The sequence below is a fragment of the Tamandua tetradactyla genome, chromosome 1, assembly GCF_023851605.1.
Source record: "Tamandua tetradactyla isolate mTamTet1 chromosome 1, mTamTet1.pri, whole genome shotgun sequence".
In the NCBI taxonomy this organism is placed as follows: Eukaryota; Metazoa; Chordata; class Mammalia; order Pilosa; family Myrmecophagidae; genus Tamandua; species Tamandua tetradactyla.
Window position 1 is genome coordinate 107,611,496 of NC_135327.1, and position 26,059 is coordinate 107,637,554.

General features: G+C 36.7%; 1 protein-coding gene across 3 annotated transcripts in view; it reads left to right on the forward strand.

Annotated features, from left to right (window-relative positions):
• Nucleotides 1-26,059, forward strand: part of ANKMY2 (ankyrin repeat and MYND domain containing 2) — a 68,931-nt gene that overhangs the window by 13,925 nt on the left and 28,947 nt on the right. For all 3 annotated transcript variants that reach the window (XM_077122361.1, XM_077122360.1, XM_077122368.1), the window contains 2 exons: nt 12,547-12,685; nt 14,082-14,180. In XM_077122361.1, the coding sequence (XP_076978476.1) occupies nt 12,553-12,685; nt 14,082-14,180 (232 nt within the window). In that variant the 5' untranslated portion in view covers nt 12,547-12,552. The remainder of the gene's footprint in view (nt 1-12,546; nt 12,686-14,081; nt 14,181-26,059) is intronic.

Here is a 26,059-nt window from a genome sequence, read left to right on the forward strand (position 1 = left end):
TCCAAAAAAACTGTTTTTTTTTTTTTTTCTTTCTTTTCTGTTAGCCCTGCCCCCTCTGCACTGAGGCAAAACCCAGTGACCTCTGCTTTTACTCAAGGTTCAGCTGAGCTGGGAGCCTATTTTTAGTAGTCAGGATTTGTTAATTAATTCTACAATTGGTGTTTGGTTGAGCTCAGCCCCTGCTGCTAGTAAAGTCTCTGCTCTGGAGGACGAACTAAATCCCACACCTCGCTAAGCCGCCATCTTGGCTCTTATTTCTTTTTCTTGCCTAATTGCTCTGGCAAGAACTTCCAGTAAATAACAGTGTTAGATAACTGGTGACAGTGAACATCCTTGTCTTGTACCTGATCTTAGAGGGAATGTTTTCAGTCTTTTACTATAAAGGAAGATGTTAACTGTGGTCCTTCATATATGCCCTTTATCAAGTTGAGGCAGTTTCCTTTTATTCCTAGAATTCTGAGTGTTTTTATCAAGAAAGGGTGCTGGATTTTGTCATATACCTTTTTTGTAATAATCGAAATGATCTTTTTTTTCCTTTGTTGTGTTAATGTGATGTAGTACATTAATTGATTTTCTTATGTTGAACCAACTTTGCATACCAGGTATAAAGCCCACTTGATCATGGTATATAGTTCTTTTAATATGCCTTTAGATTCGGTTTGCTGATATCTAGTTGAGGATTTTTGCATCTATATTTGTAAGAGATATTGGTCTGTAGTTTGCTTTTCTTGTGGTATCTTTATCTGGCCTTAGTATGAGCCTGATGTTGGCCTCATAAAATGAATTAAGAGCTGCTCACTGCTCTTCAGTTTTTTGGAAGCATTGGAGTTGAGTCTTTGGATGTTTGGTAGAATTCCCTTGTGAAGCCATCTGGTCCTGGGCTTTTCTTTGTTGAATGCTTTAGATGACTTAATTCAATCTCTTTACTAGTAATTGGCTTGTTGAAATCTTCTATTTCTTCTTGAGTCAATGTAGGTAGTGTGTTTCTAAGAATTTGTCCATTTCATCTAGGTTATCTCATTTATTGGTATACAGTTATTCTTAGTATCCTCTTACAGTCCCTTTTTATTTCAGTGGGATTGGTAGTAATGTTCCCTTTTCATTTTTGATTTTTGCTATTTGTATCCTCTTTCTTTTTCTCTTTATCAGCCTAGTTCATGATTAGTCAATTTTATTGATTTTTTTCAGGGCGCCAACTTTTCATTTTATTGATTCTCTCTTTTGGTTTTATATTTTCTATTTCATTTATCTATGCTCTGATCTTTGTTATTTCCTTCTTGCTTTGGGTTTAGTTTGCTATTCTTTTTCTAGTTCTTTCTGGTAGTCTTCTAGAACTAGAAAAAGAAGAGCAAACTAAAAAAATACCTCAAAACCTTTAAGATTAAGTCTCTGATTTGACGTCTTTTTTTTAATGTGAGCATTTAGAGCTATAAATCCCCCTCTTAGCCCTGCCTTCACTGTATCCCATTCGTTTGGATATGTTGTATTTTCATTTTCATTTACTTCAAGATATTTCCTAATTTTGCTTGTGATTTCATCTTTAACCCATTGTTTATTTAAGAGTATGTTGTTTTATTTCCACATATTTGTGAGTTTTCCATTTCTTCCTCCGTTACTGATTTCTCACATCATTCCATTGTGGTAGGAGAATATACATTCTTTGATTTCCATATTTTTTAATTTATTGAGACTTATTTTGTGACTTAAGATATAATATATACTGGAGAGTGATCCATGTGCACTAAATAAGAGTATTTTTGATGGGTGAGTGTTATAAATATCTGTTAGGTTTAATTGGCTTATTATTTCCTTATTGATCTTCTGACTAGATGTTCTATCCATTATTGAAAGTGGTATGTTAGAGTCTCCTAATTTTAAGGTAGAACTATCCTTTTCCCTTCAAATATATCAGTATTTGCTTCATGTATTTTGAAGCTCTACTGTTAAGTGCATCTATATTTATAATTGTTACATTTTCTTTTTGAATTATCCACTTTACCAGTATATAATGATGTCTCTTTCCTTCATAACTGCTTTTGACTTTAAAATCTATTTTATCTCATATTAATATAGCCACCCCAGCTCTCTTTTGGTTATTACTTGCATGGTATATATTATTCCATCCTTTCACATTCAGCCTACTTGTTTCTTTGAATTTAAGGTGATTCTCTTTTTTTTTTAACATGGGCAGGCACCGGGAAACGAACCCGGGTCCTCTGGCATGGCAGGCAAGTGTCCTTGCCTGCTGAGCCACCGTGTCCCTAAGGTGATTCTCTTGCAGACAGCCTATAGTTGGGTCATACTTTTTTATTCTGCCAGTTTCTCTCTGACTGGAGTGTTTAATCCATTTGTATTTAAAGTCACTAATGATAGATAATGTAGGACTTTCCTCTGCCACTTTGCTATTTAGTTTTTGTATGTCGTATACCTTTATTGCCCCTCAGTTTTTCCTTAATCCCTACTTCTATATGTATTTGATTTTGTGTGTTGTACCATACTGAATGCCTTCTCTTTTCTCTCTGGCTATATTTTCCATCTGTTTTCCTTGTGGTTACTATGGGGTTAAAATTTAACATTCTAAATATGTAGCTTCATATTTAGTTTAATACCAAATTAACTTTAATAGCATACACATATACTTTTCCTACATCCTTCTCTCCCCCCACCTTTTTAAATTTGCTTTTGTTACAACTTATATTTTTGGAAATTGTACAAAATCATAGAGTATCATTATCTTTTATGCATTTGCATTTTACATTTTAGCACCTGTAGGAAGTAAGAAGTGGCATTACATACCAAGCAAAACACTACAGTAATACTGGCATTTGTACTTACCCACATGGCCACGTTTACTGTAGCTCTTTATTTCTTTATACTACTTTGAATCACTGTCTAATATCCTTTAGTGTGTCCTTCAATGTGAAGAATTCTCTTTAGCATTGCTTTTAGGGCAGGTCTAGTGGTGGTGATCTCTCTCAGCTTTGTTGGTCTAGAAATATCTCAATCTCTCTCCCTCATTTTTGAAAGAAAATTTTGCCAGATATAAATTTATTAGTTGGCAGTTGTTTTCTTTCAGCAGTTTTAGTGTCTCAGTTCACTGCCTTCTTGACTTCTCTTTCTAATGAGAAATCAGCACCCAATCTAATTGAGACTCCATTGTATGTTACAAGTTACTTTTCTCTTGCAGTTTCCTGAACTCTCTCTGTGTTAGTCAGGGTTCTGTAGAGAAACTGAACCAATAGGAAAGATCTGTAACTATGAGATTTATAAAGGTGTCACACAATCATAATGGAAGAGTCCAGAATCCATAGGGCAGGCTGTAAAGCTGACAGCTCTGGTGAAGAGTCTGGACGAACTCCACAGGAGAAGCTTGCTGGCTGAAAACGCCTTCAGATGATTCGATTATTTTACTGTGGGAGACGCGCTGTGCTGGTTTGAATTTATGGACCCCAGAAAAGCCATGTTTTAATCCTGATCCATCTTGTGGAGGCAGCCATTTCTTTTATTCCATATCCAACACTGTAGGTTGGAAAGCCTGATTAGATTATCTCCACAGAGATGTGGCTCACCCAATTGTGGGTATTCACCTTTGATTAGAGGGAGGTGTGACCCCACCCATTCCAGGTGGGTCTTGATTAGTTAACTGGAATCCTTTAAAAGAGGAAACATTTTGGAGAAAGTAAGAGAGCCATGAGAACCACAAGAGCCCACGCAGCCAGAGACCTTTGGAGATCAAGAAGAAATATGCCCCTGGGGGAGCTTCATGGAACAGGAAACCTAAAGAGAAAACTAGCAGATGTCGCCATGTCTGCCACGTACCTTTCCAGTTGAGAGAGAAGCCCTGAATGTCATCAGCCTTCTTGAACCAAGGCATCTTTCCCTGGATGCCTTAGAGTGGACATTTTTATAGACTTGAGTTAATTTGAACAGTTTCTCAGCCTAGAACTGTAAACTTGCAGCTTAATAAATTCCCCTTCTTAAAAGCCATTCTGTTTCTGATATATTACTTTCTGGCAGCTAGCAAACCAGAACACATGCCTTAGTTGATTGCAGATGTAATCAGCCACAGATGCAATCAACTAAGTAACGATTTTTTCAACCAGCCATGAAATATCCTTGCAGCTGTGATCAGCCAGCACTTGCCTGACCAAACAACTGGGCATAATCGTTTGGCCAGGTTGACACCAGAACCTAACCATCATGCTCTCCTTGCCCTTTGTATTTGATAGTGTAATTACTATATGACAGGGCATATCTTTCTTGATGTTTACCCTACTTGGTGCTCTCTGCCCTTCTTGGATGTGCATATTCATATCTTTTGCTAAGTTTGAGAAGTTCTTTGCCATTATTTCTTTGACTAGTCCTTCTGCCCTTTCAGCTCCTTCTCCTTATAAGGCCCCCATAACACATATAGTGGTATGCACAGTAGTATCCCAGAAGTGTTTTAGTCTGTTTTCAATTTTTATAATTCTTCTCTTTCTGCTCCTCAACTTGACTCATTTCAAGTTCACTGATTCTTTCTTTTGTTAGTTTCACTCTGCTCTTGAAACCTTCTTGGGTGTTTTTCTTTTCAGTTATTCTGGTTTTCAATTTCAGTAGCTCTGTTTCATTCTTTTTAAAAATTACCAAATCTTTACTAAGAATGTCATATTCCTAATTTGTTTTCCTGATATCCTTTAGTAGTTTCTCTGTATTTTCCTTTATCTCCTTGAAGATTTAAAAAAAAATTTTATTAATAAAACCAGTCAACATACAATATGAACATTCTTTTTTATCACATAGTTGTATATTCATTGTCATGATCATTTCTTAGAACATCTGCATCAATTCAGAAAAAGAAATAAAAAGAACACAGAAAAAAAATTCATACGTACCATACCCCTTACCCTCCCTTTCATTGATCACTAGCATTTCAGTCTACTGAATTTATTTTAACATTCGTTCCCCCTATTATTTATTTATTTTTAATCCATATGTTTTACTCATCTGTCCATAAGGTAGATAAAAGAAACATCAGACACAAGGTTTCCACAATCACAGTCACATTGCGAAAGCTGTATCATTATACAGTCATCTTCAAGAAACATGGCTATTGGAACACAGTTCTACATTTTCAGGCAGTTCCCTCCAGCCTCTCTGTTATGCCTTAACTAAAAAGGTGATATCAATTTAATGCGTAAGAATAACCTCCAGGATAACCTCTCGACTCTGAAATCTCTCAGCCATTGACACTTAATTTTGTCTCATTTCTCTCTTCCCCCTTTTGGTTGAGAAGGTTTTCTCAGTCCCTTGGTGCTGAGTCCCAGCTCATTCTAGCATTTCTGTCCCACTTTGCCAGGAAGGTCCATACTCCTGGGAGTCTTGTGCCATGTAGAGACGGGGAGAGCAGTGAGTTTGCTTTTGTTGGCTGAGAGAGAGAGGCCATGTGTGAGCAACAAAAGAGATTCTCTTGGGGGGTGACTCTTAGACCTAATTTTAAGTAGGCTTAGCCTATCCTTTGTGGGATTAAGTTTCATATGAACAAATCCCAAGATTAGGGTCTTAGCCTATTGCTTTGGTTGTCCCCACTGCTTGTGAGAATATTAAGAGTTCTCCACTTGGGGAAGTTGAATTTTCCCCTTTCTCATCATTCCCCCAAGGGGACTTTGCAAATACTTTTTATTCACTGTTCAAATCTTTCTGGAATTTATCAAGGCATCACTGTACAAACCTACAAAAATCTCATGTCCTACTCAAGGTTCCATATACTTATGGTATTCAATTAAGCTGTCCACATAAGTTATATTAGGAAATGCACTAGTCAAAATTATAAATTTTGTACCAAATATTTTTTGCTTTAGTCTCACACATAACTTAAAGTTTTAAAATATTAATTATCATCTCTTTTCAAAACCCTGCATTATTGACATTCCTTTGTTCTTCCTCATGCAAAACATTTTTAAGTTTGTACATTTAATCACTATCATTATACACTCTAGGCATTCCTAGATTATACCATCTCAGTCTTTCTCGTATATCTTTCCTTCTGATTTCATTTGTGCCCCCAGGCCTCCTCCCTATATCATTCTCACATTTAGTTTCATTCAGTGTCTGACATTATTGTATTACAGGTAGCTAGTATTGTGCTATCCATGTCTGAATTTTTACAATCAGTCCCATTGCACAATCTGTATACCTTCAGTTCCAATTACCCAATCTGTACCCTATTTCTGTCTCCTAATGACCGCTGTTCTTAACTGAAATTCTCCAAGTTCATTCATTAAAGTTAGTTCATATCAGTGAGACCATACAGTATTTGTCCTTTTGTTTCTGGCTAATCTCACTCAGCTTAATGTCCTTAAGGTCCATCCATGTTGTTACGTACTTCATAACTTTATTCTGTCCTACAGCCGCATAATATTCCATCGCATGTATATGCCACAGCTTGTTTAGCCACTTGTTCCTTGAAGATTTTTAAGATTTATTTTTTTAAAGGTTTTGTTCAATATGTCCACATTCCAGTTTTTGATGGTGTTTTCAGGATTTTTATCCTCTCTGAGTAAGCCATCATTTTCGGTTTCCTTGTTTGTTTTGTATTCTTCTTGCACACTATATATTTTAATGTTTAAAATGTTAACTCTGGAATATATTCCCTGGGATTTCTGTTTCTTGATTTTGGAACCAGTTAGTGCTAAGAGATTTTCTTATAAGTCAACCTTCCTATCAGGAATATCTACCCAAGTGTGCACAATTTACTCTCTCTTTCTCAGTCTATATTTTGTCCTCACTTTTGCTTGTTAGTTGTTTTGGAGTTCCCCTGTTGGCATGAGTTTGGTCCTCCCTCTGTTTCCAGGAGCAGACCTCCCTCTCCTATGTGTTTAAGGCCTCTGCCTCAGACCAGCCGCCTCCATAGTTTCTTACAGGCCTTTCATTGTCAGAAACTACTTTTGACTGGAGGGCAGACTCTGAGAGGAGAGGCGTGCAGTAGAGGACCTTCCTAAGTCAGTCTTTCCCAGAGGACCCAGGAAGGGGGCAGAGGCAGGCTCCAGAGCACCTGGGGAGGAGATAAGGAAGGGTGCCAAGAACTTCTTCCCTGGCTCCCCAAAGCTGAGCTTTCTGCCCAACAAATGTAGCCCTTCCACTAACTGTCTCCTGCGGCCCTGAGGATGCCTAGCATCTTTAAGTTTCCTGGGCTGTGGCCTTTGTTCAGGGCAGGGGAGGGGGTGGGAGGGTTGCAACACAAGTCCACCTTAGAGCCAGGCCCCCAGCTATCAAAAATCACTGGTGGAAACCTGTGATGCAGTGATAGGTCATGCCCACCCCCAGTTTGGGGGAAGAGGATTTTTTTGTCCCTTTCTGTCACCAGCAAGTTATCCAGGGGCTGGACCCCAAAAGCAGGCTGATGAGAGAGTGTGGGCTTGGCCTTGGTAACTGCTAGTGCAGAGAAAACAGTTTATTGCTCTTTACCATAATTTGTCAGCCTCTTCCTCCTGCTCTTCCCTGGGCGCTGTACATGTTCTTCTGGCCTCCAGAGTTTCAAAATAGTTGTTTCAAACAGTTTCTGCCTGTTCAATAGTTGTTACAGTGGAAGGACTGTGTCCTGCAGCTCTCTGCTTTGCTTTCTTTCACAATCTGCCAGCTTTACCAAACTTTCAAGGACCAGTTTCATTTTACACAAACTATACATCTTATGGTTTAGAAAAAAATGGGCCACTATGCATCTCATTCATAACACCTTTGCCGACATAGGAAAAAGCCCAAGGAAACTATGGGTCACTTTATAAATACAAAATAAAATAGAAGCAAGCTGATTTCAGCAGTATGTCAGGAGTTAGAAGATATCAGTGCCAAGTAAGGTTCCCCCCCAAGAACATTAGGACGGTTCAAGTTAAGATAATCTTTGAATATAATTCACTAGATTAACAGAATAAAAGAAAAACAAATATCATCTCAATAGATGCTCTGATGCACTGGATAAAATTCAATAGCCATTGATGGTAATAACTCTTAATTAGTAGAAAATGGATTTTCTGTAATTTGGTTAAAGATATCTATGGGAAACCTTACACAAACACAGGTATCAAATGCAATATAAAATATTAAAGCGCTCCCATTCAAACCAGGATCTATTCCTGACGTGTTCCTGGAACTTCAGTGACTAGGCTGCAGAGAAACTTGGCCTTTTCACTGGTCCTTGAACACATAACAGAGGCTCCTCTCCTCTAAGAAGTTTGCTCTTGTTCTTTCCCTGGAGCATTTTTCCTGTGGTTATTTGTATTCCTTGCTGTCTCGCTCCTTTCAAATGTCATCTCAGAGGGAATTTCCTTGAATATCCTTTTAAAGATAATCTCTCTCCGTCTGGTGGTCCCTATCCCTCTTAATCTATGTGGTTTCCCTTTAGCATTTATCACCACCTGCTCTGTAACTGATAGGAAAATTGAAACTCAAGGACTTAGATTGTAGGGGCAAGGGAATTTGTTCATTGCGACCCACAACCCATAGATTTGCTTTTGACATATATTTTAGGCACTCAAATAAATATTTGTTGAATGTATGTATGCTGTATTTATTGATATAGAATTGTAACTTAATAGTCTGTTATTGTTTAATTATTTGATATAAGAATTATGGGAAACTTCAAATATTATTTTTAAGGTCATTGTGTGAAGCTCGTGTTTTCATACAATTTAGTTAAGCAGATTTCTTCTAGTGTTGGTATACAAATAAAAACCTGAGTGAGATATTTATGTCATATATTAAATATCAAACCAAAAAAAAATATGAAAAAAGAAAATGACAAGGATGTAAGAATTTTTACTTTTGCATTTCATTGAATCTAACATAGGCTTGATCATAAGATTCATTCAGATTTCAGAGAAATTAAAACATGGAAAAAAATGCTGCTGGTTATTTCTACTATTCTATTACTTGAAAAGATAAATATTTAAAAAGTTTAATATTTGAAATAAAAGTGCTTCTTAAAAATTGGTAAAATACATATAACACTGTGATAAGTAGAATAAGTATACATGGTATACAATTCTTGGAAAGCCATAGTGAAATTTGTTACTTATTAAAACCCAGGCTTCTGTGAGGCATGCAGCTAGGTAAATGAACCTTTAAGACATATGTTGAATGAAATAGCAGAAACAAAAAGACAAATATTATCATGTCTCACTTATATGGACTAACTGTAATTTACAAACTTGGAGAATTAAAGTCGAGAGCATGGGTTATCAGGTTGGGGCCTATTGTAAAGGGTCCTAGATTGTAGGCTCTTATAGCAGTTACATCTATTCTGGAGTTGTAACTATTATTTCAAAATTCTGAGATACTGAGCTGTTTGTATATAACCTGGTTGTTCCCTGAAACTTTGGATATTTATGTGACACCTGAGACTCAGAGTTAGAGCTCTGAAGCTATGGAAGTCAGCATTACCCCATACAGCAACTGTTAAAAATGTTGAAAAAATGATCAGACTTCTACTAGAGTTATCAATGAAGCTGATCTGGATAGGACTAAATAAATCAGAATACAGGGTAAAGGATGATATGGTCCGTATTTTAAAACTTCAACTTCTGTGTGGTGCAAAATTTACATTTTGGGTAGCACGTTACCTAATTTACCTTGTATGGTCAGTTTAGTTGAACACCTAAGTACATGGAATCTTGAATAGGGCATGAGATCTTTTTGATTTGTACAGGTTACTGTGATGCCCGGATGTATCCCAGAGTAATTTTGGCAGAGAATAAAAAAGCATTTGCAAAGTCCCCTTGGGGGTTGGGGAGAAAGGAAGAAATATTCAGCTTCCCCATTTAGGGAAGTCCTGATATTCTCACAAGCAGTGAGGACAACCAGTTCAATAGGCTGAGACTGTGATCTTGGGGTTTGCCCCTATGAAACTTCTTCCTGCAAAGGAGAAGCTAAGCCTACTTATAATTATGCTTGAGTCACCCCCAGAGAACCTCTTTTGTTGCTCAGATGTGGCCTCTCTGTGTAAGCCAACTTGGCAGATAAACTCACTGCTCCCCACCCCCCAAGTGGGACATGACTCCCAGGGGTATAAATCTCCTTGGCAACATGGGACAGAACTCCTGGGATGAGCTGGGACTTAACATCATGGAATTGAGAAAACCGTCTTGACTAAAAGGGGAAAGAGAGAAATGAGACAAAACAAAGTATCAGTGACTGAGAGATTTCAAACAGAGTTGAGAGGTTGTCCTGGAGGTCATTCTCGTGCATTATATAGATATCTATTTTTAGGTTATGGTGTATTGGAGTGGCTGGAAGGAAGTACCTGAAACTGTTCAGCTGTGTTCCAATAACCTTTATTCTTGAGGATGATTGTACAACAATGTAGCTTTTATAGTGTGACCGTGTGATTGTGAAAACCTTGTGTTTGATGCTCCTTTTTTCCAGAGTATGGACAGATGAGTAAAAAATATGGATAAAAAGTACATAAATAGTAGGGGGGAGAATAAAGGGTAAAAAAAAATGGGTAGATTGAAATACTAGTGGTCAGTGAGAGGGTAGGGTAAAGGGGTATGGGATGTGTGAGTTTTTTCTTTATTTTTCTTTTTCTGGAGTGATGCAAATGCTCTAAAAATGATCATGTTGATGAATACAAAACTATGTGATAATATTGTGAACCAGTGCTTGTATGCCGTGTGTGGACTGTGTATGTGTGAAGAGTTCTCAATAAAAATATGTATATATAAAAAGAAAATAGAGGGAGAATGTAAGTAAAAGAGAAGAGGAAGTAGCAAGAAACAGAGGGGAGCAGACTTCTAAATGGGCAGCAGTGATTACCACAAATGGCATTTAAACATGGCAGAAAATAAGGACCATTTACAATGTAAGATTCAAAAACTTTACACATTTCCTTTGCTCATTATATTATAATATCATGCTGAAAGCTTTTATTCCCTAGAGGACAGTTTCCGACTTGGGTTTATTCATTCTCAGATCTAGTTGGGTAGGATTGTTGGATTTTTTCTGTGTTCACAGGAAATGCTGAACATACAGGCTGAAGTTCAGGTTCTAAAATTTTGTAACAGAAATAGCTGTTTGCCCTACTTACAGTACTATGTTCTCTCTCACCACGCTACTCACTACTTCATTTTTTTTTTCACTACCTCTTATGTACAGGTTATCTCATCCATTAGAGGCTATCATTGTGGTCAAGTTCTGAATACATTTTTTGCCCTCTTTCAATCTTTGGAGTCCAAAAGGTTCATACAGTCCTTGTTTTCTTAAAGGCTTCCATGCCTGCAATTCTCATTACCCCCCACCCACTTCTAACTTATGGACAACCCATCCCTGTAGAAATACCCAATTAAGAGAGTCTCGCAGTTATAATCTTACCATTTTTCTGTTACTGCTCCCAATAAATTTTGACTATTCCCACTGTCATCGCTTGTATAACAACCTAAAAGGTTCCAGCCTCAGGTCAGCAACCCTCAGGAAATATTATGAGACTATGCCACAGTCTGATTGCTTGTGTTCATCCTAATAGCATGGAGTCATTAAGAAGAATTCAAATTATGTTCAGCATTCTAAACTTTACTAAAAGAAGAGACTTTATGTTTTGGAAAGGTTTTCATCCAGAACAGGTTTGACATTCCAGCACACAGTTTAGCCTACGTTACTGAGAAAATTGCTTATAAGAAGCAGCTCATTCATTCATCCATCAAATAATATTAGATCCCCACTATATTTAAGGTTGGGTGTTTCATTAGAAACACACAAAACCTATAGAAACCAAACAATATTAATAGCCTGATGTGAATATTACCAGCGCTATTACATATCTTACAGTTGTGTCACACACACACACAGACACACACAATTTTGGGGATCATTGTTTTAAAAAAGGAGACCATTGTAATATACATTTCTAGTACCTTATTTTTATTTATTATTTATAATTGTCAGTAATTTTTGGAAATTCCTCCAATTCAATAAATATAAATGAATTAATTTGTTAAAAGCTTCTTGATATGGGGTGGGCCATGGTGGCTCAGCAGGTAAGAATGCTTGCCTGCCATGCCCAAGGACCCGGGTTCGATTCCCGGTGCCTGCCCATGTAAAAAAAAAAAAAAAAATGCTTCTTGATACGTATATTCCAAATTATGGATATACCATTTTTTATTCAACTTTCCCTTTATAGGCATTCTGTTATTTTGAGATTTTCCCTTAGATTTTTTTTTTCTACATCTTTGTATTTGTTCATTTGTTTCCCGAGGAGCTAAGTAAGTTTGGTAGACAGGAGATAACCTAGAAAATCGGGTTCTGATCCCTGTCCTAGCCATTTACCAGTCATGTGAGGTTGAGCACAGCTTTGCATCTACTTGCTAATCTGTTAAAAAATCAGGTTATAAGACTGTCTTTTTTGTTCAATAGTTTCTGAAAGAACCAAGTAGTAAAGTGAATAATATAAAAAAAACTAAAGGTTATAAAGAAGATCTTAATTCATTTTTATGTTTTTAATTTAACTGCAGGAATTGTTCATTGGTAGGGGAAAAGGTAAATATGCAAAATTAACACATTTTTCCCTTTCTGTTGCAGAATGGAATGACTCCTCTAATGCATGCGGCCTATAAAGGAAAAGTTGATATGTGTAAATTACTCTTGCGACATGGAGCTGATGTAAATTGTCATCAACATGAACATGGATACACAGCCCTCATGTTTGCTGCACTTTCTGGTAAAGTTTTAGTATTTATTCTATTACTATCAGTTGCCTATAAAAATTTGTTTTAAGTAGATATATTTAAAAATTTAACTGCATTTTTATTTTTATTAATTTTAAGATCATGTTCTATGGGAAGAAATGGTAGGAATTGTTTTTTGGAAACCTGTGACAGCATGAATTTATAGTTAATTTGGTGACTTGTTTCTTTTGTATTTTGAATCAATTGATTCTGTGTATTGACAATACATATTATATATGTTTGACTTTGGATCTCTTACTTTTAGTCCCTTTGTTTCTATCTCTGTATCTTTATATTTTTAAGAAATATGCAAACATTATTTTGAAAAAAAAATAACAATTGCTCTAATAGAGCTGTGTGTTTGCTCCCCTGGCATATATGTTTAGATCCATTTAGAAGCTTATTCTTAACTCATGTTGCTTATCATTTACTTTATTATAAAGATATAATATTCTGATACTCTGAAAAGCAGTAATCTAAAGTTTTATATCCTTGAATGAGAAAGTATTTCTAAGCATGAAATAAAATTTAGAATCCCCAAAAAACTACATTAGTCAATTTGATTACATAAAATTTTATACAATTAAAAAACTGAGAAGTAAGCTATCATTTTTTTTTTAATTACCATATTAGCAAAGATTGAAAAAGGATGATAACACCCAGCATTGGCACAGGAGCTGCTTTACCCAGCTTTGGGGACTACACATCATTACAACCTTTGTGGAAGGCAGTGTGGCAAAATGTACTTAAAATATGTATACCCTTTAATCCAGGAAATAATTTCCAGGAACTGTTTCCCAAGGACATCACAGTTTAAGTTTGCAAAGATGAATGGAAAATGTTGTTCACTGAATGTTTTTATAATATAAAAATATCTAAAATGATTCTATTAATGAAAAAGAGTGACTAGAACACTTTTGGATGTTTAATAGACAACAAAATCTGCAAAGATAGATCCCCAACTGTTAATAACAGTTATTTCAGGAATAGGGGTGTTTTAGTCAATAATAAGGAGACATCTATTCATTTCGTTTCTTCTCTACTTGCTTTTCTTTTTGTTATATATTTTTTGTTTTGATTTTATGCTAAGCATCATTAGGAAAAACATAGGTATTTTGTTTTTAAAAAAGTGCTGTTCAATTCCATACCATTTTTGTTGTTTCCCAATGTATTTTCCAGAACATAAAGCTAATTCCTATTTGGGTCCTGTAGAATTTTACTCCTTACTGTAGTCCTGATTGATTCATATTTTGTAAAAAATAAAAATATACACTAGATGGAAACCTAAAAGCTAAATGGAAAAGTAACAAGGCTACAGATCATTTAGAAGGAGGTGTTTTTGTTGTGAATTTCTCAATGTTAATTAATATGTTCCTTTTGTAACTCCAGGTAATAAAGATATCACGTGGGTAATGTTGGAAGCTGGTGCCGAGACAGATGTTGTCAACTCTGTAGGAAGAACAGCAGCTCAGATGGCAGCCTTTGTTGGTGAGTGCTTACTGTAATTTCATATTAAAATAAGCCCCATATTCTCATTGTGGAAAAAATAGCACTTTACTTTTCACAGTGCAAATAATGTCCCACTAATTTTTTTTTAAATCAAAGTTTATAGTCCAGTAGGTTTTGCCTTGGTGAAACAATTAACAGCCTTTTGCAGAAAATGACCACACTATTTTAAATTTTGTGAGCTATCAAGCATGGTGGGGCCATTTCAGTTGCAATCAAATGTTTTGAACAAATATATTTTATTTCTCTAAGAGAAGCAGTTTAATCTAATGTTTAAGAACATAAATTCTGGAGTTACCTAGTTGGAATTCAGTCTATGCCACTTAATAGCAAGTTACTTGATTCTGACCTTCAGTTTCCTCACCGTACAATGACTGCTTGGTTGTCGATAAGGTTAAATGAGATGGTTTCAAAAAGAACAAATAAAATTTAAAAAATAATAAGAAAATAAAGGAAAAGTACAAAACAAAAAAATAGGAAAAAAACCAATAAAAAATAAAAAGAAAATGAGATAGATTCAAAGAATTTTATGTGTAGCAATAAATTAAAGGTAGCAGATACATTGTTAATTTTAACTACAGCAGTGAAGTTCTTTCTTAAGAGTATTACTAATACTCACTTGTTTCATTTTCATCATCATCAACCATAAACATTTATTTTGTGTGTGCAATAATTCTTGGCATGTTAATCCTGATACTCGACATAATTTTGGGACTAAGGTAAGAGTGGGAGTGAATGCTTCATCTTTGGTATTATGGCCCCACTGAGTTGGCAGTTAGGAAAGTCCATTGAGAGAAGGATAAAGATAGAAAAAGCTGATTTGTTGGGAGCCCACTAAGTGGTCTTATGGAGCGTAATCATCATTAAACAAATCCTTAATATTACTCCTTTATGCCATGCATCACTCAAGGTGCTTAGGTTATAGTAATGGACAGGACAGATGTGTCCATGACTTCATGGCTCTTAGAGTCTAATAACAGACAATGTAAAAATATACCCACAAGGAGAAGTTACATAGATATCTATGAAGAGGGGCTCTTATATCCCATTCCAGGGGAGTTCTGAGAGAAATTACTTTGAAGCTAACACACAAGTGGGAGTTAGGAATGGAGTGTTGTATAGTATATTGTGTTAAATTTATTATTAAAATTAGTTGTCTTAGAACAATTAATAGTAGCTACCATTTATTAAGCTGATACTCAGCGACTTGCCCTATGATAGCTCTGTGAGAACAAATATTCTTGTTTAATTTTTATTCAATTTCAGGAAGACTTGAGAAAGGTACGGTTTTGCTATACAAGCTTCAGGGAAATATTTTCTCTCCCACAGTTTCAGGTCCTATGGTGGCTCCCAACTCACCTGTGAGCTAATTTTGAGGGTGTCAGCCCAGTGGGAAAAGAACACTAAACTGATTATGGAGACTCACTTTTACTTGGTGTTTGCTGCTAATTAGTTACAGGATTTTAGACAAGTCCCTTTACTTCCACAGGTCTGTTTTCTAATCTGCAGGATGAGTTGGCGAAAGTTAGATGATCTCTGAGGTTCTGTTTAATTCAGAGCTTTCATTCTGTTCACAGTGGAGCAAAAGAGAGCTCAGATCCTCATAGAGGCTAAGTAACTTTTCCGAGAAATAGAGGAGCCTGTTTTTCCAAATTAATACTACGCTTTTCATTTTCTTTTTATTTACACTACTAAAATTAAGTAATATTTGTATTCCGTCTCTGTCTATTTAGAATAATTTCATAGATAGAAAAGTACATTGCATCCTTTCAGTTCACATTTTATTATGTTTACCATATAAATTCATCTTTTTAAAAACTCATTTTCATCCTTTTATTCCCCTCAGTCTTATCAGTATATATGCATGTGTTCACATATGTATAAGATTTTTTTCATTTTTAAAAAACATGATCATATAAGAAATATTCCTTTGTAATTTTTCTTTACTGACCAGAATCATGGAAATCCCTCCTATCTCAATAGGTACACATGAATTCAGGCATTTTAATAGTTGCAAAATATTCCATTATGCAATAAGATAAGATATAGTGTTTATTCAATGTACCCCTATTCATGGGTTTTAGAGGGTTTTTTAAAAACTACTCCATTCCAAATAATATAATAAACATTTCATGATTTTATTTTTTATTTTACCTGCTAGTGCTTTAATTTCCGTATCACAAATTCCACAGAAGTTAAGTTGCTGAGAGGAATATTTGTAAAAAATACTTAATTAAAAAAATTTAATTATAAAAAATATATAATTTTTTTACTAGTTTTATTGAGGTATATTATATATTCACTTATTCATTCAAAGTGTACAGTCAGTGAGTGGTTTCCAGTGTCATCATATAGCTGTGTATTCAGCATCACAATTGATTTTTTAAAAACTTTTTTATTGTTTAGTATGACATATATACAAAGGAAAGAAAGAAAAAAGAATAGTTTTCAAAGCACTCTTCAACAAATGGTTACAGGACAGATGCCAGAGTTTGTCATGGGCTAGGATACTATCCTCTCATATTTTTCCTTCTAGCTGCTACAGAATATAGGCAGCTAGAGGGCTTAAATATTTTTTTTATCATCACAACTGACTTTTTTCCTTCATTTTTTGTGAAAAATAACATATATACAAAAAAGCTATAGATTTCAAAGTGCAGCACCACAATTAGTTGTAGAATGTGTTTGACATGGGTTACAATTTCACAATTTTAGGTTTTTGCTTCTAGCTTCTCTAAGACACTGGAGACTAAAAGAGATATCAACTTAATGATTCAGCACTCATATTCATTTGTTAAATCCTATCTTCTATGTATAATTCCTCCATCACCTTTGATCTTTCCATACCTCTCTTTAGGGGTATTTGGGCTATGACCATTCTAAATTTTCATATTGGAAGGGTCTGTCACCAATATGGGGTAGGGAGATGGACTATCTGACAGTCTGAAGAGGCTGGGCTAGGTTTCAGGACTTATCTGGACCAGGGACCCATCTGGAGGTTGTAGGTTTCTGAAAAGTTACTCTAGTGCGTGGAACCATTGTGGAATCTTATATATTACCCTAGGTGTTCTTTAGGATTGGCTGGAATGGTCCTGGTTGGGATTTGGCAGGTTATGATGGGTAGCAAGGTCTAACTGAAGCTTCTGTGAGAGCAACCTCCTGAGTAGCCTCTCGACTCTGCCACTGATACTTTATTAATTATACTTCTTTTCCCCCTTTTGGTCAGGATGGAATTGTTGATCCTACGGTGCCAAGTTTGGATTCATCCCTGGGAGTCCTCTCCCACTTCGCCAGGGAGACTTTCACACCTGGATGTCTTGTGTCATGTAGGGGGTAGGGCAATGATTTCACTGGCAGAGTTGGGCTTAGAAACTGAGACCACATCTGAGCAACAAAAGACGTCCTCCAGAAGTAACTCTTAGGCGTGCCTAAAGGTAGTCTAAGCTTCTCCGCTACCTACATAACCTTCACAAGAGTAAGCCTCATGATCGAGGGCATGGCCTATTAATTTGGGTGTCCCTAAAGTTTGACACAATGTCAGTGGATTCCCTGATCATAAGATTTAATAGTTCCACATTCTTTCTCCCATCCCTCAGGGGACTTTGCCAATACTTTTTGATTATCTGCTTACTGTACTCTAGGATGTTTCCAGGCATTACAATAATCTATACAGGATTGAAGGACCTCTTTCTTATTTTGTGCTCCCTGTGTTTCAGTTGTTCAAATGAGCTATACAGATAGGCTAAATTAGATTATGCACTATAGAAGATTTCAGTTCCAGATCAAATAAACCTTTCTTCATTGGTCTCAAAGAGCATGTGTGGTTCTAAAATATAGATACTGTCTTCCTTACCCCTGTGTTCTGAATTACTTTAATCCCAACCTGTTCAGTTCTGTTCTTATCTCTAAAGAGCAGGTTATATATATATATATATAAAACAGCCTCTCAGAATCCATAAATATTAATCACCACTTCGGACTTAATGTGTCTGCTCTAAAAGCTTACAATCTAGGCCCCTGTTTTCTTATAAGCATTTTCTAGAGGTGACCATACATTGTGTTCTTTTGTCTCTGGCTTATTTTGTCTCACCAAATGCCCCACATGTTTATTCACATTGTTGCATGCCTCACGACTTTGTTCCTTTTCGTAGCAGCATAGCCTTCGTTCATAAGTATACACCATTGTTCGCCAGTCGACTTCTCCTTCAGTGCATCATTCAGCCAGCTGAATTCATTAGACATCATGTAGAAGGCCCAAAGTCCACAGTCCATCAACGATCTCAATTTTAGATAATTTCATTCTTCCCAAGAGAAGGAATACCAATAAGCACACCCTTGCCAAATAGGAAATCTAAACCTCCTTTTAATTGTTGTCCCTCCCCCCATTATTTACCTCTGCTGTTGCTGTGGTAGTGCTGATGGTTTCCTTTTGAACATAGCTCATAGCATGCAATAGCAGTTTTCCCCCTGTACCCTGGACTTTATACAAGAATCATATCTTTGAAGTAATTCTTGCAAGAAGTAATTCATATTTCTAGTGTTAATCAGCGGGACATGTAAGCCCATATAACCCCTTTCAATCTTGTTCATCTTCAATATGGTAATATTACTTATAGACCCACTAGAGAACCACCTTCACTTCTATCCCCTTACGTTGGAGTTTACCTCATTAGCTAACCCATCTGTAGCTTCTGTGTATCTCTAAGTCCCCTATATTCTGTATTATAAGCCTCTGATTATACCTTTATGCTGGTCATAAAAGTAAAATCATACAGTATCTATCCTTTTGTGTCTGGCTAATTTCACTCAGCATTATGTCCTGAAGGCTCATCCATCTTGTCATGTGCTTCAGAACATCATTTTGTCTTACTGCTGCATAATATTCCATCGTATGTATATACCACATTTTGTTGATCCACTCGTCTGTTAATGGGCATTTGGTTTGTTTCATCTTTTGGTAATTGTGAATAATGCTGCTATGAACATCGGCATGCAAATGTCTGTTTGTGTCATTGCTTTCAGCTCTTCGGGGTGTTTGCCAAGTAGTGGTATTGCTGGTCATAGGACAACTCGATATTTAGTTTCCTAAGGAACTACCAAACAGTCTTCCATAGTGGCTGCACATTACACATTCCTATCAGCAGTGCATAAGTGTCCCAGTTTCTCCACATTCTCTCCAACATTTATAGTTTCCTGTTTGTTTAATAGCAGCGATTCTTATAGGTGTGAGGTGGTGTCTCATTGTAGTCTTGATCTGCATTTCCCTTATAGCCAATGAAAATGAGCATCTCTTCATGTGCTTTTGAGCTATCTGTATTTGCTCTTCAGACAAAGCCTATTCATATCTTTAGCCCCTTTTATAATTGGGTAGTTTGTTGTTTTGTTGTTGAGTTATGATTTCTTTGTATATACAGAAAATCAAACCTTTGTCCCATATGTGATTTCCAAATATTTTCTCCCATTGAGTTGGCTGCCGCTTCACCTTTTTGACAAAGTCTTTTGAGGAGCAGAAGCATTTGATTTTGAGGAGTTCACATCTATTTTTTCTTTTGTTGCTTGTGCTTTGGGTGTAAATTTTAAGAAGCTACCTTCTATTACTAGGTCTTGAAGATGTTCCCCTACATTTCCTTCTAGAAGCTTTATGGTACTAGTTCTTATATTTAGGTGTTTGATCTACTTTGAATTAATTTTTGTGTAGGGTATAAGATAGGTGTCCTCTTTCATTCTCTTGGCTATTGATATCCGGTTTTTCCATGCCCAATTATTGAAAAGACTATTTTGTCCCAGTTCAGAGGATTTGGGGGCCTTGTTAAAAATCAGTTGACCATAGATTTTGTGGTCTTTCGATTCGATTTCATTGGTTAGTGCTTCTATCTTTGTGCCTATACATTGCTGTTTTGACCACTGTGGCTTTATAATAGGTTTTAAAATCAGGCAGTGTTAATCCTCCCACTTTGTTCTTCTGTTTTAGGATGCTTTTAGCTATTCAGGGTCTCTTTCCCTTCCAAATGATTTTGGTAATAAGCTTTTTCCAATATTCAAAGTAGATTGTTGGAATTTTGATTGATACTGTGTTGAATCTGTAGATCAGTTTGGGGAAAATTGACATCTTAACTATATTTAGCCTTCCAGTCCATGAGCAGGGAATGTCTTTCCACCTATTTAGATCTTCTTTCATTTCTTTTAGCATTGTTATGTGTACATGTCCTTTACATTCCTACTTAAGTTCATTCCTAAGTGCTTGACTCTTTTAGTTGCTATTTTGAATGGAATTTTTTCCTTAACTGACTCCTCAGCTAGGTCATTGCTTATGTATGGAAATGTTATTGATTTTTGCACATTAATTTTATATCCTGCCACTTTGCTGAATTTATTAACTCAAGTTACTTTGCTATATTTCTCAGGATCTTCCAAGTATAGTATCATATCATCTGCAAATAAAAAGAGTTTTACTTCTTCCTTTTCAATTTGGATGCCTTTTATTTCTTCCTCCTGCCTGATTGCTCTAGCTAGAACTTCTAGCACAATTTTGAATAATAATGGTGACAATAGGCATCCTTGTCTTGTTTCTGATCTTAGGGGGAAAGCTTTCAGTCTCTTTCCATTGAGTATAATGCTGGCTATTGGTTTTTTATATATTCCCTTTATCATATGAGGTAGTTACCTTTGGTTCCTATCTTTTGGAATGTTTTTATCAGAAAAGGATGCTGAATTTTGTCGAATGCTTTTTCAGCATCAATCGAGATGATCATGTGATTTTTCCCTTTCGATTTGTTAATGTGCTGTATTACATTAATTGACATCCTTGCATTCCTGGTATAAACCCCACTTGGTCATGGTGTATAAATTCTGTTAATGTGCTGTTCTCGATTTGCTAATATTTTATTGAGAGTTTTTGCATCTATGTTCATTGGGGAGACTGGCCTGTAGTTTTCCTTTCTTACAGCATCTTTACCTGGTTTGGTATTAAAATGATATTAGCTTCATAAAATGAGTTAGGTAGAGTTCCTTTTTCAATTTTTTGGAAAAGTTTGAGCAGGATTTGCATTAGTTCTTTTTGGAATGTTTGATAAAATTTCCCTGTGAAGCTGTCTGGCCCTGGGCTTTTTTTTGTAGGAAGATTTTGATGACTGATTGAATCTCTTTACTTGTGATTGGTTTGTTGAGATTTTCTGTTTCTTCCTGAGTCAGTGTAGCTTGTTTCTGCATCTCTAGGAATTTGTCCATTTCATCTAAGTTGTCTAGTTGTTGGCATATAGTTGCTCATAGTATACTCTTTTATGAGTTATTTCTTCAATGTCTATGTTAACATACCCCTTCTCATCTGATTTTGTTTATTTGCATCCTATTCTAGTTTGCTAGCTGCTGGAATGCAACACACCAGAGACGGATTGGTTTTTAATAAAAGGGGATTTATTTTGTTAGTTCTTCAGAGGAAAGGCAGCTAACTTTCGAATGAGGTTTTCTTACGTGGGAAGGCACAGGGTGGTCTCTTCTGGCCTTCTCTCCAGGCCTCTAGGTTCTAACAACTTTCCCTAGGGTGATTTCTTTCTGCATCTCCAGAGGCCTGGGCTGAGCTCAAGTGCTAAGATGAGGTATGCTGAGCTGCGTGTATGTTGTACTCTCTCATTTAAGCACCAGCCAATTAAGTCAAACATCATTCATTGCAGCAGGCACACCTCCTAGCCGACTCCAGATGTAAATTAGCAATAGATGAGGTTCACGTATCATTGGCTCATGTCCATAGCAACAGAACTAGGTACCTTCACTTGGCCAAGTTGACACCTGAATCTAACTACTACATGTCCACCCCTTGTCAACTTGGCAACTACTCGCATCACCTTAAACAATATTCAGGTACAAAAAATTCTCTTCTGGGGGTGGACCTGTGAATCTCAAAACAAGTTGTCTGGTGCCAATATGCAAAGGAGGGACAGTCACAGGATACAGGTTTTCATTTCCATAGGGAGGAATTGGAAGAAACACAGATGTAAAACCTGCAGGGCAAGTGCCATGGGATTTCAAAGTCCGAAAGTTATTTATCCTTTAGCTTTAGAAAGTGGCAGTCCCACCCTTTCCAAGGGCCTATGCAGTGGCCCGCCTCTTTCCAAATCAACCTTGGGGAAAACTGAGGAGACCACCTTTTTCTTGGCTCCAGTCTCTCCAGGCATCAGGGCCACCCCTGGGCTCTCTGCTATTTCCGGGGCACATGCTCAACCCCTCTATATGGTGGCAGCCAGGCTCTCCCCAGTCCCCCAAGGAGCATGCTGTACCTTCTCCAAGGCCTGAGGCTGCACAACTCTTCCATTGCAACAAGGTGGGAGACTCATCCTCATCCTTCAGGGTAAACTCACCCACTCCATGTATATGGGTGGGTCCAGTCTCCTGGCCGAGGTTTCTTGGCTTCAGACCCGAGCTTCCATGGTTCTCACTCTGCAAACTCCAATTTGTCCCTTTGTGTCCCCCTTTGTCCAGATTGGCAGTGGTTCTGTTTACACCAACAGTCTCTTCAAGCACTCCAGGACTTCTCCATCATTCTGTTCACAATTCCTCCAAAATCTTCCCCTTAGCCATCCAAAAAACTGTTCCAACATATCTGGTATTTACAAACTGCAGCAGCACCCCACTCTCTGGTACCAAATCTGTTCTAGTTTGCTAGCTGCTGGAATGCAACACACCAGAGATAGATTGACTTTTAATAAAAGAGGATTTATTTCATTAGTTCTTCAGAAGAAAGCACCTACAGTTTTCACTGAGGTTCTTTCTTATGTGGGAAGGCACAGGGTGATCTCTGCTGGCCTTCTCTCCAGGCCTCTAGGTTCCAACAACTTTCCCCGGGGTGATTTCTTTCTGCATCTTCAAAGGCCTGGGCTGAGCTGCGAGTGCTGAGATGAGGTATGCTGAGCTGCTTGTATGTTGCACTCTCTCATTTAAGCACCAGCCAATTAAGTCAAACGTCATTCATTGCAGCAGGCATGCCTCCTAGCCGACTGCAGATGTAAATCAGCAACAGAGGAAGTTCATGTACCACATTGGCTCATGTTCACAGCAACAGAACTAGGTGCCTTCAGCTGGCCAAGTTGACAACTGAATCTAACTACCCACATCCTTTCTCTGTTTTTCTTTGTCAGTCTTGCTAGTGGCTCATTAGTTTTATTGATTTTCTCAAAGAACCAACTTTTGGTTTTATTGATTCTTTCTGTAGTTCTTTTGTTCTCCCATTCATTTATCTCTGCTTTAATCTTTGTTATTTCTGTTTGCTTTAGTGTTAGTTTGCTGTTCCTCCAGGTGTGCTGTTAAGTCCTCAGTTTTTGCTCATTTTTGTTTTTAAATATAGGCATTTACAGCAATAAATTTCCCTCTAAGCACAGTCTTTGCCAAGATCCCATAAGTTCTGATAGTTGTGTTCTCATTTTCATTCATCTCCAGATAGCTACTGATTTCTCTAGCAATTTCTTCTTTGACCCACTGGTTGTTTAAGAGTGTGTTATTTAATCTCCTTATATTCGTGAATGTTCTCATTCTTTGGTGGTTTTTGAGATTTAGTTTCATCCCATTGTGATCAGAGAAAGTGCTTTAAATAATTTCAGTGTTTTTAAATTTATAAAGACCTGTTTTGTGTCCCAGCATATATGATCTATCCTGGGCAATTATGAGCACTAGAGAAGAATATATGTCCTTATGCTTTCAGGTGCAGTGACCTACATATGTCTGTTAGGTCTAGTGCATTTAGCAAGTTATGTAAATTCTCTGTTTCCTTGTTGACCTTCTGTCTGGTTGTTCTATCTATAGAGGAGAGTGGTGGTTTGAAGTCTCCTATTATTATTGTTGAAACATTTATCACTCCCTTCAGTTTTGCCAATGTCTGTCTCATGTACTTTCGAGCTCCTTGATTGGGAGCATAAACATTCATGATTGTTATATCTTCTTGGTGAATTGACCTTTAATTAGAATATAGTGTCATTCTTTGTCTCTTATGATGTCTTTCCTTTTAAAGTCCATTTTGTCCTATATCAGTATAGCTACTCCTGCTTTCTTTCGGTTACAACTGGCTTGGAAAATCTTTTTCCATCTTTCTACTTTCAATCTATTCGTATCCTTGTGTCTAAAATGAGTCTCTTGTAAACAGCATATAGTTGGATTATGTTTCTTAATCCATTCTGCTAATCTGTGTCTTTTAATTGGTAAATTTAGTCTGTTAACATTCAAAGTTATTACTGAAAAGGCGTTTCTTGATTCCACCGTCTTTTTTTTTTTGTCAGATCTATATATTCTTTTTCCTCTTTCTCTTTGTGTTCTTTAAATTGCCCTTAGGGGCACTCTTCAATTTTCTGCAGTCCTCCAGACCTCCCTCTCTTATCTTTCTTTTTTTAGCTGGCAGAATTCCTTTTAGTATTTCTTGTAGGGCCAGTCTCTTTTTAACAACTTCTTTCAGGACTTCTTTGTAACTTTAATCTCTCCGTCAATTTTGAAGGACAATTTGGCTGGGTACAGAATTCTTGGCTAGAAGTCTTTCTCTTTCAGGACCTTGAATTTATCATACCACTGCCTTTTCACTTCCAGGGTGCTAGTTGAGTAGTCTGAACTCAGTCTTATTTGATTTCCCTTGTATGTAGTAGATTTTTTTTCTACTTTGTCTGATAGTATGGTCACTCTGGTTCCTTTTTTATTTTTTGTATCTGTCAGTAATCTCATAGTCCACCCTACCCCCCACTTTTATTTTCAATCCTCATCATTTTGGTTGTCATTGAAACTTATAAACACATAGGTGGGTTCTGTCTTATAACCTAATTTAACGATCTCTTTCTTTCACCAGGTATTCAGCCTGTCTACATTTAATATTATTACTGATATATTTGTTTGAATTTTTCCTCTTTTATCTCCTTTTCACTATTTATTTTACTTTGTGGTGGCTGTTGCTTGTGTGTGTGTGTTGTGTTTCCTTCTTCTTACTGTGATTGGCTTGGTTAAGTTAGGGTATATTTTCTTTTTTCTCTTATCTTGAAAGAGCAATATACTTTTCCATACTGTTAGTGGTTACTTTCCTGTTCACAACACGCTTAATCAAAGTGACATTTCTGAACTGCTATCTAAAAACAAGACCAACATTGTAGTCCATCCCTACTCCTGAGAGTGAATATTTCTACTCAAGATAAAGCCTTGTAACTCATTCATTTATTCCCACTCTGTATCCACAAGTCTTTCCTTCTCTTTATCACCACTGTCCCACGCCTGGGTCAGTCTCAGCTGTGGGCTTTGCTGAGAGAGTTTAGTATTTTTAGTACTAAGATGTTATTAGAGTTTTATTGATAGTTTTACTTCTATTTCAATAATTCTCACCATAGGGACAGCCTAATTTCCGAGTCATGCCGTCTTCACCCATTCGGATTTACTTCACCTCTCTTGCTGGAGTCTCTCCAGTCTTTCCTGTCTACTTGCTCACCTAAGATCTCTGCTCTCATTTAGGTTTTGGTTATAGGACTTCCTTAGCTAGGTTATGTAAGTTGTATTTTCTTTGAAACTCTTCATAACGAAACGTATCTTTCTCTCTGAAAGGTAAGTCACATCTTGGCTAGTTTCATGATTACTGTCTCCCACTCTTTTCTTTAAGTCACGTGTAAAAGTTACTCCACAGTCTTCTAAATCCTGGTTTTGAAAATGGGAATTAGAGTTATTTTTCTTTGTAACCTTATGATTTTTCCTTTAGGAAGATTGTTTGATTTTCAGTTTATCCTCGAAATTCAGAATTTTACTAGATGTGTTTAGCTGTATTTATGTTTTACCATTTCCCTTGGCTAGAATCCAGTAAGCCCTTTAATCTGGGCCACTCAAATCAAGTGATTACAGCTCTGGAGCTAAAC